General features: G+C 49.0%; 1 protein-coding gene across 2 annotated transcripts in view; it reads right to left on the reverse strand.

Moving 5' to 3' along the window:
* Nucleotides 1-15,403, reverse strand: part of Igf2bp1 (insulin like growth factor 2 mRNA binding protein 1) — a 43,674-nt gene that overhangs the window by 27,524 nt on the left and 747 nt on the right. For both annotated transcript variants that reach the window (XM_006971914.3, XM_016007883.3), the window contains exon 2: nt 14,453-14,513. In XM_006971914.3, the coding sequence (XP_006971976.1) occupies nt 14,453-14,513 (61 nt within the window). The remainder of the gene's footprint in view (nt 1-14,452; nt 14,514-15,403) is intronic.

Raw genomic sequence — 15,403 nt, forward strand, 5'->3', positions numbered from 1 at the left:
GCCCATCCCGCGTTCTGCTTGGACTGGGCTGGGGGAATGGGTGGCCTGGCCCCCCGAAGGGCCCTCTCCCCCAAGTCCAGGGACTACGGAGAGGCAGGACCACCAGCGCTTTCCAAAATGGCTCTCGGGCCACCCTGACCAGGAAGAAAAGGCGGGGTCTCCAACAGCTCGCAGAGCCTAGGCCTTGCCCACGGGCTTTTGCCAAGACGGGGTTGGGAAGCTGAGCAGTCAGGGCAACTGAGGAGGCCGCGCCTGGGCCGGGCGGCGGCAGCTGAGGTGGGGGAGGGCGGCGGCAGCTGGGGGAGGAGGGGAGCCCCGCGGGCCGCGCAATGGAGAAGGCCGAGCAGCTGAGAGGCCCGGCGGCGGCCCTCGGGGCGCCCCTTCCCCCAGCCCCTCACCTCACCCAGGGGGGAGAGGGCGAGCGCGCTCTCCCACCCCAAGCCCTGGGTGGGCTGCTGCTGCGCGCTGCAGAGGGAGGAGGGGGCCGGCATGCATGCGCCCCGGGCCCTCGGCCACCGTCTAGAAGGTTCGCAGCGAGGCGCCCTGGGCACCCGAGGGCGGGCGGGCGCGCAGCCGGTGCTGAGCGCAGGGGCCCCGGCGGTGGCCCGCGGTGGCCCGGGGGAGGGGAGGGGAGGGGAGGGGAGGGGAGGGGAGGGGCGGCCCGGGGTGGGGGTGGGGTGGGGACCGGGACTTTGCCCTTTGTCTCTCGCCCTCCCTCTCCGCAGAGCCACCGGCCGAAACCCGACCCCATCCATCGGCGGGCTGGGCAGCCGGCGCGGGGCCGGCTCCCCCTCCGGGCTTCTTTAGTAAATCCAGACCCGACCTCCCCGTGGTCAGGGCCGTGACTGAGGTGGTCCCGTGGGGGAGGGGGCTTCCCGCCCGAGACCCGGCCTGCAAACATTTAAGGGGGGACGGCGAGGGGGCAGGGCGCCGGGAAGAGGCCCGGGAGGAGAAAATGGCCCTGGAGGCGGCCCTCCTCCTCCTCCTCGGGGACAGCGGCGTCCCCGCCGGCCCCAGGGCAGGGCAGGGACCAGGCTGGGGCGGCCCTCCAGACCAGGCAGCCGGGGATCCGGGGGAGAGGGACGGAACCGGGACACACCACTTAGGGGCTCGCCCAGCCACGGGGAGGCCAAGGCTCGACAGCAAAGTTGTAACTGCAAAGTCATCCTTGTCCCCACGATGAAGTAAGGCGTTAGGGGCTGAAACGACCGAACCCGCCCGTCCCTTCGGGGTGTCATCAGTTATTAACGTGCAGCTTTAGTAGGGCAGCTTTCTTTGCGAGGTACTCCCGAGTTCGTCTCTACACACAAAAATCTGTGAACCTGGAACATGAGGCTGCCGTGGGAACACTGCCCAGCTGGTAAAGGAGGCTCGGATTGACCTGCCCAAGGAGGCAATGGCCAGGACGACATAAAGCTTGTTTTCCTGCTTTCCAGAAAACCAAGGTGATTGGCTCTTGCTCCCTAGAAGCCCACATGTAAGAATTATGATTCAGTAGGCATTCAAAGGTCACTCTCCGTCCCTATCTGCAGGGAGGGGAAGCAGGAGGAAGACATTTCATTCTCTGCCCTGACCCCAAGTTCCGGCTCTCCCCACCCCACCCCTACCCCCTGCAGCACTTCACCCGGATTCATCAAGTTTCTAGAGATACATCAAGTTTCTAGAGAAGGAGAGAATCAGGGTGAGGAGACTAAAGGTCCAGAAGTAATAATGCCCCTGGATCCCACTGCAGAATCCCTATTCCTAACTTACTGCCCACACGAGGGAAGATGGCCGGTGGGGACCCACCATCTTTATTTCCTTCAGCCTGAGAAAGGAGGAGGAGGAGGCGCAAAAGCAGAGACAAATGCAGGTCGGGTGTGTTTCTTCGCAAAGCCTACGCTACTCCAATCAAGCTCAAGAAGATCCAGCCCGTGTGTGAGGGACAGCTCAGCTTTAGACACCAATGGTGGCCTTTAGACACCAAGCCCCCCTGCCGAGGGCACCCTGGGCTGGCTCTGTGGCTGTCACCTAACACAGCTGGAGCTTCGGTCGGTTGGATGCGGTGGGCAGAACACCTTTGTAGTTCTTCAGTTTGTTGAGGAACCCTGGCTGACTTTGAATTCAGGGCAATCTCCCTTCCACCCTGGCCTCCAAGAGCTAGAATTACAGGTGTGAACCCCCACGTGGGGCTCCTTTGTCGTCCTTGGAGAACAGCACGGAACCAAGTGAGCCACTCATCATAAGCCCCTCCGACTGTAGGAGGGCACCTTTGGGTCCCTGATCCTCCCATAATGCCCGAAGAGGCTCACGGAGAGCAGGAACAAGTCTCCGCACCTTAACTCTCACCGCTGAATGCCAACTCCCTGGCGGCCCACCAGCCCTCCTTAATCCACTGCTTTATTTCCTTTCTCTTGCCTGTACTCCAAAATCCAGTTTAGCTGCCACCCGCCTCCTCCTCCTCCTCCTCCTCCTCCTCCTCCTCCTCCTCCTCCTCCTCCTCCTCCTCCTCCTCCGTGCAAGCTCTTGAGTTATGAGTTAATGTACCCCACCATCTGAGAGCATAATCCCCGGCCAGTCCCACAGCTTTCCTGATCTAAAGGGAAACCGCCAGAGGGCAGGTAGGTGGCATTCCTCCTCCTGTTAATAGAAAGAACCTTGTCCTGTACCTCCCTCTTTGGGGAGGCTCGCTCCCTCGCTCCCTCCCTCCCTCCCTCCCTCTCTCTCTCTCTCTCTCTCTCTCTCTCTCTCTCTCTCTCTCCTCCCCCCCTCCCTCTCTCTCTCTGTAACCCCTCTGCCTTCCGAGGAGCCCCGGCTCTGCTAAATAAAACCCAATAAATAAAAACCATACAGGAGAGTGGTCAGCAACGACCCAAGACCACTTCATCGCAGAGGAAAGGGGGGGGTGCGAGCAGGAGACACCCCAAGAGCGGCCCGGCCTTTTCCGTGTTTTACTTCAGGTATCTAGCAAAGGAAGTGACTGACATCCCATAAACAGTAGATTCAAAGGATAAGCAGGAGTGGGTGAATGTATACATGGCTCCAAGCACCAACTCCTGCGACAATATGCAAACTCGCACAAAGTCAGTGCCAGGCTGCCAAATATTGGCTCACACTTATCTGCCATTTATTTTACAATTTTTAATAGCCAGTGGCTGATCGGCAAAGAGAATTTCACACCCCCAGGCAAGTGCTGCTGACAGTGTGGAATTTTTTTTTTCTCTCTTGAAAAAAAGAAGAAAAAAGAAAGCAAAGGCACTTTGGAACTAGACAGGTAGCATTCCTCTGGTTAGGAAGGCAAGGAAGATACCCATTCAAGGGCCAGCAAGGGTCGGAAGTGGGGCCTGATCAGCTCAGACAGACACAGGGTTCCTGAAGACCGGTCCCCCTCCACACAGAGCTCCTTTTCAGAAAGAATCCCTCCAAAGCATTTCTTTTGTAAGGGACTCTCACTGTGCAGTCCTAGCTGGCCTGTAACTCGGTGTGTAGGTAAGGATGGCCTCAAACAGAATTGGGATCACAAACAGATGGCCTCCCCAGAATTGGGATCACGGGTGTGTGCCAGCTGTGGGTTTTTTGTTGGCTGGTTGGTTGGTTGGTTGGTTGGTTCTGGTTTTTTGAGACAGGGTTTCTCTGTGTAGTTCTGGTGCCTGTCCTGGATCTCACTCTGTAGACCAGGCTGGCCTCGAACTCACAGAGATCCTCCTGCCTCTGCCTCCCGAGTGCTGGGATTAAAGGCGTGCCAGCTGTTTTTATTGCTTTTACTTGGGATAACTTAATGAAGAGGAAACCACTCAAGAGTGTTGAGAGGTGGGGGTGGTACAGTAGTTAAGGGCACTGGCTGCTCTTCTAGGACTCAGGGGCTGGAGCGATAAATGGCCCATTGTTTAAGAGCATGTATCCAGAGGACCTGACTTTGATTCCCAGCACAATGTCATGTGGATCCCAACCACCTGTAACTCAGGGAAATCTGATGCCTCAGGCCTCTTTAAACACCTGCACCCCATGTGCATATCCCCCTCAACACACATCATTTAAAAATATTTTTTAAAGGGAAAGAAAAACATACACATAAGAATAAATACTATTTTAAAAAGAGTAGGGCTGGAGAGATGGCTCAGAGGTTAAGAGCACTGACTGCTCTTCCAGAGGTCCTGAGTTCAATTCCCAGCAACCACATGGTGGCTCACAACCATCTGTAATGAGATCTGATGCCCTCTTCTGACCTGCAGTCATACATGCTGTATGCATAATAAATAAATAAATCTTTAAAAAAAATTAAAAAAAATAAAAAGTAAACCCAGGCCAGGGGTGTTCTCATTGGCAGTGTGTGCACCAGGCATTCAGCAAGGCTGGGGTTCCACCCCCAGGAGAAATACACACAAACAACAACAACAAAATTCCTGCTCCTCTGACCACCCCACTCAGCAGTCTAGTACCTTCAGTCCTTGCTCAGGACACACAGGCTTCAGAAAAGCCAGCTCTCTAAACAGTCATCCTTGTCCGTTAATGCTGGGCTCTATGACAGATGGACCTCTCCAGCCAAGTGACTGAGTCCTTGAGACTGAATAAAGAAAGCTTCTAAACGCTGACCTGACATCTCCAACTTCCTTCTCCAACAGTCCCATCTCAGTTACTACCTCCCCCTCATTTTCTCCTCCTTGGAGGATGTAATGAGAAGTTGATGAGCCCAAAGCCATCCCAACTGTGACACACAGCAATCTGCACTAACCAATTGTAAAACCTTTATAGTAACTGATTAAAGTCAACCCCTGTTAAAGGGCCAGAAACCACACAGACTGAAAACCTTTCCCATCCCCAATCCAGAGAGGTTTCCCACCTCGGGCTGTGGACATGTGCACCCAAGGTATGACATGTGCACTTGGAACAAGGACTGAAAGGAGAAAGCGGCCAGGAAAATGAGTTTTGAGTGGATTTTGTGGGACCGTTTGCAAAGCAGGGAACCAGGGAGGGACTGTGAGGCTGCGGCAGAGACAAAGGAAGGAGGAACTAGGGTCAGTCCCCTTGAGGGCACTCGGGGATCCCCAATTTCTAAATGCTTATTTTATGAGCTTAATAAAAGCAGAATATAAAAACCAACATCCCTATTATCTGCCATCAGGGTAAGAGAAGCTGCTTTTCCCTGTCAGGATTACCGCCCCTTTCCTCCCATCTGACACCTTCGTCAGGTGACAAGTGGTTCCCTCTCCTACACACACTTGACAGCAACCTCAACAGTGAAATTACGGAGAGGCGCCTGGACCCGGTCAGGACATCTAGGGAAATGTAACAAATAACCCATTTCTCCTGGGCGCCACCCTTGCCCAGGTACATCCCTCCAAGTCTAGGAGTTGGTAAAGTGGGAGCTCTGGAAGGCTGCCCACAACTGAGCATTCTGGTTTTGTTTTTGTTTTTTTTTTTTCTTTTTTCGAGACAGGGTTTCCCTGTGTAGCTTTGCGCCTTTCCTGGAACTCACTTGGTAGCCCAGGCTGGCCTCGAACTCACAGAGATCCGCCTGCCTCTGCCTCCCGAGTGCTGGGATTAAAGGCGTGCGCCACCACCGCCCGGCTTACAACTGAGCATTCTGAAGGCACCCTCCACCGAGCCCACAGTACAGCACCAGTACAATGCATGCCAAGCAGCATAAAGAGTTAGTTCCAGGCCAGACTGGGTGACATAGAAAGACCCAGTCTCCACAGAGAACCAAAACAATAAAATCATGACAAACAAAGTATGTGCCAAAGTCACCAAGGATACAAGCAAAAAAAACACCTAATCTAATGTCTTAGATAAACACCCCAAGCTGCCATACACAGTTGTAGTGGGTAGCCATTCCAGCTTTGATCTGGAAGTTCCAACCCCCATTGAGGCTTCGGCAACTGTCACACCTACAAGGCGGGGGCCAAGGGAGGCGCCGAGAGACCTGAGATCTGGATGGGCCAGCGCGCTCTCTGTTCCTGGACCCTGGACAGTGGAGGTGGACGGAGCAGAGCTCCAGAGAACACCACTGGATTGCGATACACCTTCCCCAGACCCCGAGACCTACCTATTCCTTCATTTGTAAGTTACCCACTAAAATCTTTTAACTACATGAAGTGGCCTTAATAATTTCACCAACACACAGTCCTAAAACAAAACCTTTCATAGACGTGTTTTCAAACTCCAACACCCTTGATCCACTCCAATTCTGGAGCAACCACAGCTCTACAGAACAGAACTGTGAAGTCTGGAAAGAGGACAAAGGCCTGCCAGTTCAAGTGGCAGCAGCAAAGCCCATGTCTAGAGCAAGGCAGTAATGCTACAGTGTTCTAATAATATAATAGTGCTGACAGTGTTAGCCGCTACATACTGCTCTTGGCACACTTTACAGTCAGAGAACCTGGGAGTCTCTGCTTTCAATACTGGCTCTTCTGTGAGGAAGATCGTTGCTCCAGTCTATTTACAGAAGGTGCACGGAGGGCCTTGGCTGGATCAAGACTCTAGCCTTGGAATGCTTCCTCCCTCCTGATCCTTAGGAGTTTTGAATAATGCCACACCTTTAATACCAGCACTCTTGAAGCAGAGGATCTGTGAGTTCTAGGCCAGCTTAGCCTATATAAGGGAGTTCCAGGACAGCCAGGGCTACCTAGAGAGATCTTGTCTCAAAAAGCAAACAGATGAGCCTGGCCTGGTGAAGCACACCTTTAGTCCCAGCACTCAGAGGGCAGAGGCAGGCGGATCTCTGTGAGCTTGAGTTCAGCCTGGTCTACAAAGTTCCAGGACAGCCAAGGCTGTTACATAAGAAATGCTGTATTGAAAAGCCAAAAAAAAAAGGGGGGGAGATTTGAATGATTCCTCACCCCCTAAAAGACTCCATAAACAACCTTAATAAAATCAACTTTTTTTTTCCTTTTTTGAAACAGGGTGTCTTCACAGAGCCACTGCTGTCCTGGAACTCTGTAGACCAGGCTGGCCTTGAACTCAAAGACAACCCCAACCCCATCCCCGGCCTCCAGAGTGCTAAGATGTGTGCCCATCTTAAAACCAACTTTTTTGTCTTTGTTTTGTTTCAAGACGGTTTCTCTGTGTAGCCTTGGCTGTCCTAGAACTCATTCTGTAGACCAGGCTGGCCTCAGATTCAGAGATCTCCTCCTGCCTCTGCTTCTTGGCTAAGACCACTTTTTAAAAGATTTCTTTTAAGGCTTTTCACACTCGCTCTGTGTGTGTGTGTGTGTGTGTGTGTGTGTGTGTGTGTGTGTGTGTGTGTGTGTACACACGAGTTTGTGGAGGCCAAAAGAGGATATTGGTGCCCAAGTTGGACAGACAGATGGCACTGAGTCTCTAGGAATGCAACTTCTTAAAAAGTTTTCCTGGGTGCCTGAGAGATGACTGTGGATAAAGCAGTGGCTGCACTTCCACAGGACCTGGAATCAATTCCCAGCACCGACAGGTTGTCTGCCAGTCACCTACAACTCCAGTTCCAGGGGCTCTAACTCCCTCTTGGGACCTCGTGAACACAACGCATCTACACAGCACACACACATCCATGCAGGCAAAGCACTCACACACATAAAACTTAAAAAATAAATCTTAAGCCACCCTAGCTACATGGTGAGACCGGTCTCAAAAGAAGCACATAAGCCAGGCAGTGGTGGCGCACGCCTTTAATCCCAGCACTCAGGAGGCAGAGGCAGGCGGATCTCTGTGAGTTCGAGGCCAGCCTGGTCTACAGAGAGTTCCAAGACAGGCTCCAAAGCTACACAGAGAAATCCAGCCTTGGGGGGTGGGAGGGAAGCAAATCATTTCTAAGTTTTCCTCTTAAAGATTCAAACTCTGTTCAAACTATTCACTCAGATTTTGCTCATACTGAATATTTCCATTTCAGACTTAACCTGAAATTAATTCTAAATGAAGATATTTGGAAAATGCCCTCTTTTGCTAAAGAAATATAAACTAGAATGCACAGAACAGACAAACATTACAGACAGAGAAAACACTTGGCACTTGCCGCCTCCAGAAAAAAAATTTCCAAATGGCCTTCCCCAAACTCAAGAAAAATTCCCAGTCACCCCTTATCACTGTGTCTTCCAGCCCCAAAATATCAATTGTGTAAGACTGCCCCAGGGACTTGAAAATATCTGATCATCCAGTCAGTTCTTTTTAGCCATCCAGCTGTTTACTTGGTATTTTTTCATCTAAAACAGTCGCCTAGTGGTCAACTTCTGCAACTGGGCTACTTTTCTGATGTTTGGTCAGTGTGCTGCAATCAGATTTCCCTCTAACTGTATTAAAATTATGAGGGCCAGACCTACTTTGGAAAACCTCATGATTTATCTGTAATCAGCACACATTTGATTTCAGTGGCTTGTGTTTTGAAAAAAAGCTTGTTCCTGTCATATTTATTCCAAACGTACAGCACTGCAAAGGTAAACAAACAAACAAAAAACAACAACAACAACCTGGGTCTTATAAAGCTGACTGTGCAATAAATATCAGCACTAAGAGGACCGATCTGCCTCTATGAAGTACACATGGTCATCGCTGATCAAAGCCATCCAATTCTACACGGGAAGAATTTTGGACTGAACTGAACGTCTTCCTGCTGGTAATCTACCCTGTGTTTTATCTTATAGGACCATTTCTAACCAAATCAATGATCAATAACCAAATGGACATCTACCTTAAAAGCACATGTTGGGTTTCTTTGTTTTGTTCTGCCTGCATGCATGTCTGTGTGAGGGTGTCGGATCTCCTGGAACTGGAGTTACCAAACAGTTGTGAGCTGCCATGTGGATACTGGGAATTGAACTCAGGACCTCTGGAAGACCAGTGCTCCCAACCACTGAGCCATCTCTCTCCAGGCCCCTTGTTTCATGTAAGAGAGCTTTGCTTCTGTTTTTGAGAGATGTTTAAAAAGGACCGTGGAAGTGGACGGGAGCACAAGTTTCCTTCCGACAGGGTATAAGACATATTCCGACAGGGAGTAAGTCAAAGCCTGCCCTGGGGTCAGCTGTAAGACCTGTTTATACACTTATTTTGGTTGTGAGCCTCGCTCGCTCGCCTTTAACTGAGCTGAACCATCTCCCCAGCCCTATCTTTATACATTGAAAAAGCAGAAAACAACAACCCACAGACCCTCTCATTACCATTACTGTCTCAGTCGGCCTTCAGGACATACAAACTGATGTCCCCGTCTGTAAAGATCACAGACTACATAAACTGACAGTTTAGATGGGGTTCTACGCCCAGCAGCCAATGGCGGTGGTGTCTGGGTAGGGTAATGTAAGCGCCGCGGCGGCATGTGCGGCATGTGCGGGAAGGTCTGATGAGGGAGCGGCCCCACAGAGCCCTCCGACTAGGAAATAGTTGGAATCTAGGTACCAGGAACTAAGTCCTGATCCAGGGTCTTGAGGACCCTGGGAAAGGAAGTGCAGCTCAGGAGAGCACTGGGTGCAGGCATGTCGGCCGGGAAGGTCACAGTGGGAAGGTCAGACAGGAAGGTCCAGGAAGAGCCTCCAGCACTCAGCTCTCTCCTCTCCCACCCCACCCTCTGTTTCTGAACACGGAAGTCCAAAAACTCAGGGCAAAACAAAATTAGCCTTGCCTCGAGCTGACCGCATCTGTCTTCCTAAGCCTGGTGACAGAGGGTGACCACGAGCCTCCAGTGGCTCTTCCTTCAATGTGAGGTGGAAATCCAACACCCCAGTCTCTACTGCCTCACCCCCCTCAGTCCCTGTCTCTCCATTTTCTCCTTAACACTCCCCTCCTCACTCAAAGTTGAGCTTTCTAGAACAACATCCCCATTTTAACAGACGGGGACAGACAAGACAATTTAAATTTTAACAGATGGGGAAATGTCACTTCCTCAATCGCCTTAGGTTCATTTTTGTCTTATGACACTATCCCTACCTACCACCTTCCACACCCAAACCGAGGCATGCACCAAAAACAGCTTTCTTCACCATGAAATCTCTAAACTTCAAATAGCCAGCCAGGTCCAGTGGCTGTAATCACACCTGTAATCACAGAACTCTGGAGGCTCTCTGAAGCAGGAGGATTACTATTAGGCTGGGGGCAGCCTGGGATACACAATGAGACTGACCCAGTCTCAAAACACAAACACTTGCTAGTCTTCCCCCTTTTCACTTAACCAAACCAGATGGGAGGATTTTTGTTTGTTTGTTTTTGAGATAATCTCTCTACATAGCCCTGGCTGTCCTGAAACTCACTACGTAGTCCAGGTGGGCCTCAAACTCAGGGAGATCTGCCTCTACCTCCAGAGTGCTGAGATTAAAGGTGTGTACCACGATGCCCAGCTCAAATGTAAGGTTTGAGTTTGTTGGTTTTGGTTGGTTGGTTGGCTGGCTTTTGTTTGATTTTTGGAGAGAGGGTTTTTCTGTTTAACAGCCCTGGCTGTCTTAGACCAGGCTGGCCTCGAACTCAAAAATCCGCTGCCTCTACAGGGATTTACTCTGAGGGGATTACTGGGCTCAAATGTAAGGTTTTAATAAAATATTTGTAAGTGTTTTTCACTAGTCTGTCTTAAATGATATCTTTGTCACTGACTGTTATACATTAAAACAAAACTAATAAAAAACACCAAAAACCTCCCATGTTTTAAAAGCAGCCACCCACGTGTATTAGATTCAAATTATCTATTAAGGTAATTCTGAAAGGCAGACACCCAGAACCCCTGAATCAAGAACCTTCCAATTGCGGTTATGCATTTCACCCCCAAAACACTGAGACCACCAAAACATATGTCAAACCCAGACAACTGGAATAAAGTCACTCTGAAGTTAGTGATGGGAATCCCAAATCTTCCCTTCTTTACTAAAACACTCTCCATCTGAGAAACCATCAGAGTTAAAATTCCAGAAAACCCAGGGCTAAGAAATTCACAATGCTTTCAAGAACAGTTAATTATACTCAGGCAAGTTTCGTCTTCAAATATGAACTACCAGATTAAGAAACTATGGCTTTTTTCTAGCAATAAAGGAAATTTATGAATTTGTAAAATTCATTTCTAAGTGGAAACTTAAAATGGAGGGAATGAACTTCAGTATCTACATTTCCTCCAAATACTAAAGAAAACAAAGACAACCATTTTTTCACTTAAAAATATACAAGGTAACATCCTTTTTACTAAAAAAGTTATAAATTCTTTCTATTATAAACTTCTTGTTGTTTTGTTTTATTTTCCAAGACAGGGTTTCTCTGTGCAGCCCTGGCTGTCCTGGAACTCACCCTGTAGACCAGGCTGGCCTTGAACTCACACAGATCCTCCTGCCTCTGGCTCCCAACTAAAGGTGTGTGCCACCCACCTCACCCCCACCCCACCCCCGGCTTACACCTAAGTGCTTTAAAAGCCCAGGCTGCCATCTTTTGACCTTCTTTCCATTTTTCAGCCTCTAGCTCCAAACTGTGTGCTGTGTGCTTTCTGATTAAATGCAAACTTATTTCTAAAGGTGATTTTTAACATGTTTTGAAAAGATTTAGTGACTCAATTATTCAAGGTTTCTACAGTTCATTTTAAATAAGTTGAAAACATTTCCTGTCATGTACAAAACAACCCTTCACGGATTTTAAGGTGCTGAGTCCAGAAAATTAAACTTATATAAAATAGGAATCAAATTGGAATACATTCTCTTTTCAGAGTTTTTCACCACTGGAAAAGAGACCTAGTTTTCATTTTAATCATTGGAAATTTAGGAGAAAGTATTAACCCACTTCATTTTAAGTCAATTTAAAGGAAAAGCACTACTATCAACCAGCCCAAAGAGATCAAAGTTGGAATCACCTGGGGAAAAAATATCTTTCATGTGTTAAGGGCAACATTTTATTTTGATGATAGCAGTTGACAAGTAAAATGCAAGGTTTAGGACACTCCTAGAAAAAAGGCCTCAGGGGTAGGTGTAAGAAAAGTTTCATTCTCTTCAAAAGTAAATCAAATCATTTCCCTCCCTAAGAAAATCTAAGATGGCAGGCAGCTCCTTCCTTGCCTAAATTTTTCTAAAGTCTCCTAAAAGAAGACACATCTAAACACAAATGCTGCATAACTGTTTTTAAAATGTTTTGGGTCCTTCTCCTTTGTACCAACATACGCCAGTGAATAGATATAAATTATAGAACAAAATTGCCAACTAAATTCCCAGTACTGGCTGACAGAGTTGGGGAAGATAATAGTGAAATTTAATGTCTCTCATATTTAAAATTCAAATTTGCTGTTTTCAGCTTAAATATGATGCTAAGACTACTAATTGGGTTTTTGAAAGGTATAAATCATATTTATCAAATATATTCAAAGGAACAACAAAATACAGGAATACTTTTAAGTCAACTCATTTGCACTTGAGTATATCAGGAGTTCCATTTTTAAACACTGAAAACACAATACACATAGACAAAATACACTTCTACAGGTGTTCATTTTGCTTAGAATGTTGGTCCTGACTAAATTCACGTCTGTGTTTCCAGAGATTGAAAATGCCAGCAATAACTCAACGGAAGGGGAATGCTCAGACACACACGACACAAGAACCAAAGCTGCTCCTCAAGGCACACGAACAGAGCAAACTGACTTTAATGGAAACAAACTTTTTTTTTTTTAACCCCAAGACTTCAAAAAATCAGTTCATGCTAGAAATAACCTCTTCCCACACCACCATCCAGAAGGGGGAAAAAAAAATTACAACCGCCTCAATGTTTGGTTCAAAAAATATTTCAGTAAAAGGAGAACACACAAAAGATGGAATTGAATATGGACATGAAGAGGGAAATTTTTTCTAAGAACCATCTTCTCAGAGACCCTCTTTCCATTCCCACTCACAAGAGCTCTTAGTAATGCATTTTGGAGGGAACAAGGAACCTGGACAGGAATGCCATAAAGCAGGCAGATGGCCTGAAGAGAAAGATCCACAAATACTGGGCACCATGAAAATTAAAATATAAATGTTTGAGTTCCATTTCACCACAATTTGCTATTTCTTTCTCTTTTCCCTTCTTCGGTTTTAAATTTTAAGCCACTCTCAAGAGCAGGGGGAGGGGGAATTATCACATTTTTCAGAATTCCAGTTATTAGATTTCCCATCAACACAGCTTTGGATTTAAATATTCATAATCTTCAAAGAATTTAACTCAATTATGTTATTTTCAACTCCCAAAAAATTTTTCGAAGGCTTTCCTTCTTTCCAATTTTCCTTCCTTCCAATTTCCTCTTTGCTCCTAATTCTAATCACCTTTCCAATAAATTTCTCAAGCATTTGACAACAAATCACATACTCTATAAACATAGACCCAAGCCATATTGATCATCTATAGATACAATAATTCAGTCACTTAAAAAATCTAAAGCCAAACCACAGAGGAGTTTAACCTCCAGCTAAACTTCCTACATCATTTTAAAAATACCTCCTAGATTATTTTAAAAATACCCCACCACACACCTTTCCACCTAGGAAGAGCCAAAAACCGTTCAGAAATACAGGAAGTTTCCAGTTGAAAGGGGGTTGAGGGGATCAAAAACGCAGAGGGATGCTTCCGACTACGACAGGAAAGAAAACTGCACTGTCAACATGTTCCAAAAGTCTGATTCGAGAAACACTACCCTTAGGCTCTACAGCCCGGGTTCAACCGAACACTTCAGAATTCAAGGCAGACTGGAAAACGCACCCCGAATTTTAGGGGAGCAAGATGGAGATACCCCACTTGGCCGGAAAAGACGGAACACAGGGTGAAAGGAACTCACATGAGAACACACACACACCCATTCATCCCCGGAGTTCTAGACCCTCCAAAGCGCCCCAGCTCCCAGCCTGAGCACAAAGCTCTCACCCCAGATGGTCCCTGGTAACAATGGGCTGAAGGAGTGGGGGCGGGGGGGCTGGAAAGGGATAGCACAGCCAACGCAGATTCTTCGAAAATCCAGTTGAAGGGGCGATATAAGATGTGAGGGGCTGGGGGTGAGGGGCTGTGAGGGGGACAACGAAACCCATGCCCGGAACAGAAATTCACACCGCATAAGGAGATTCTAACGGGGGTAGGCGGCTCATTGATTTCACCCCCAAGAGCAAAAGGACTCCCTTAAATCCACTTTCGAATTATGATATGGATGAGAGAAAAAAAGGAGGCTAGCAGGAAGTTGAAGAGATCACCCCCGCCATGAGTTTGAACTCTGCGTATTTAAGCTCCCCTAAAAACATGGTCCCATACTCTGAATTAACTCCACAGGGCTTCTACACTATTGATTCTTTTTCTTTAATCTCTTCAAGTAACATCTTTTGGCCCACCCCAGTTCCAAGTTGTTGAGTTTTTTTTTTTTTTCTTTTTTTTTAAGCTGTAAAACACCCATTACAATATCTTAGCCAATCTTCTCTCCCAGCCCCCAACATCCGGAGTTGGGGGTGGAAAGGCCAGTCATGGGTTTGTTCCACTGGAGACGCTATGGACCCTCTTAATATTCGTCTCAGTTCCCCCAAATGAGCGCTTTTCCTACCTTTGTTTTTTGGGGACCGAGTGTTCAATCTCTAGGCGTTTTCCTTGTAGTTCTACTTTCCCTGAAGATTTAAAAAAATAAATAAATAAATGAATGAGGGTTCGGGGGTGGGGGTGGGGGGGAAGGGTGGGGAAGGGGCATTAGCTGCATTCGAGTTCCTGGGCCCCTCCTAGGCATCCGGGCACCAGCTGCCGAAGCCTGTGCGGGGAAAGGTTTGCTCCAGGCATGGTGGAACCCGTCCTTTCGTTGTTTTTTTCAAATTTTTCGTTTGATTTCCACTCATCACGTGGGCGAGCTGAAGCGCCTGCTCCGAGAGCCAGGTTTTGGGAAAGGTGTGAGCGCGTTTTGGGGGGGAGCGCGCTGCTCCTGCGACTCCCAGAAGTCGCAGGCAGGCGCCGGGCGAAAGGAGCACCCGCTCAGTCCGAGTGGGGCGGGTGGGTGGGAGGAGAGTGTTCAAACTTTATTTTCCTGCCGGGGCCACCGAGAAGAGCTTGGGCGACCCGGCGTCACCTGTCGGGGCCGGCGGAGGGCCCCGGGGCGCGCGGCCCGGCCCGGCGGGGAGGGTCCCGGGCGGCAGCCGCGCGCGCGCCTCTCGGCCCAGCCTGGGCGTCTCGGGAAGCAGCATGGCGACCCGGCGCCGCCGCGCCACCCGGCTCACGCCCCACTTTCAAATCAAAATGGCTCAAGCCCCGGGCCTTGGGCGGGAGCCCCTTCCTCCCGCGTCCTGTTCGCAGGGCTCGTCCCCAGGAAGAGCGGGAAGCCCCGAGGTGCGGGGACACCCCTCCTGCCAAGGCCTGAGGACGGAGAGCATGGGGCGTGGGGGTGTTCCAGCAAGGGGGGGGGGGCTTCGGCGGAGGGGGGTGGGGGGGCCGCGGGGAAACCACGCCTAGACCCGGACCCCGGGGCCCGTGAGACCCACCCCCACCCCACCAGTTGCCAACGGGGGCTCCC

The sequence above is a fragment of the Peromyscus maniculatus genome, chromosome 8 (genome assembly GCF_049852395.1).
Source record: "Peromyscus maniculatus bairdii isolate BWxNUB_F1_BW_parent chromosome 8, HU_Pman_BW_mat_3.1, whole genome shotgun sequence".
In the NCBI taxonomy this organism is placed as follows: domain Eukaryota; kingdom Metazoa; phylum Chordata; class Mammalia; order Rodentia; family Cricetidae; genus Peromyscus; species Peromyscus maniculatus.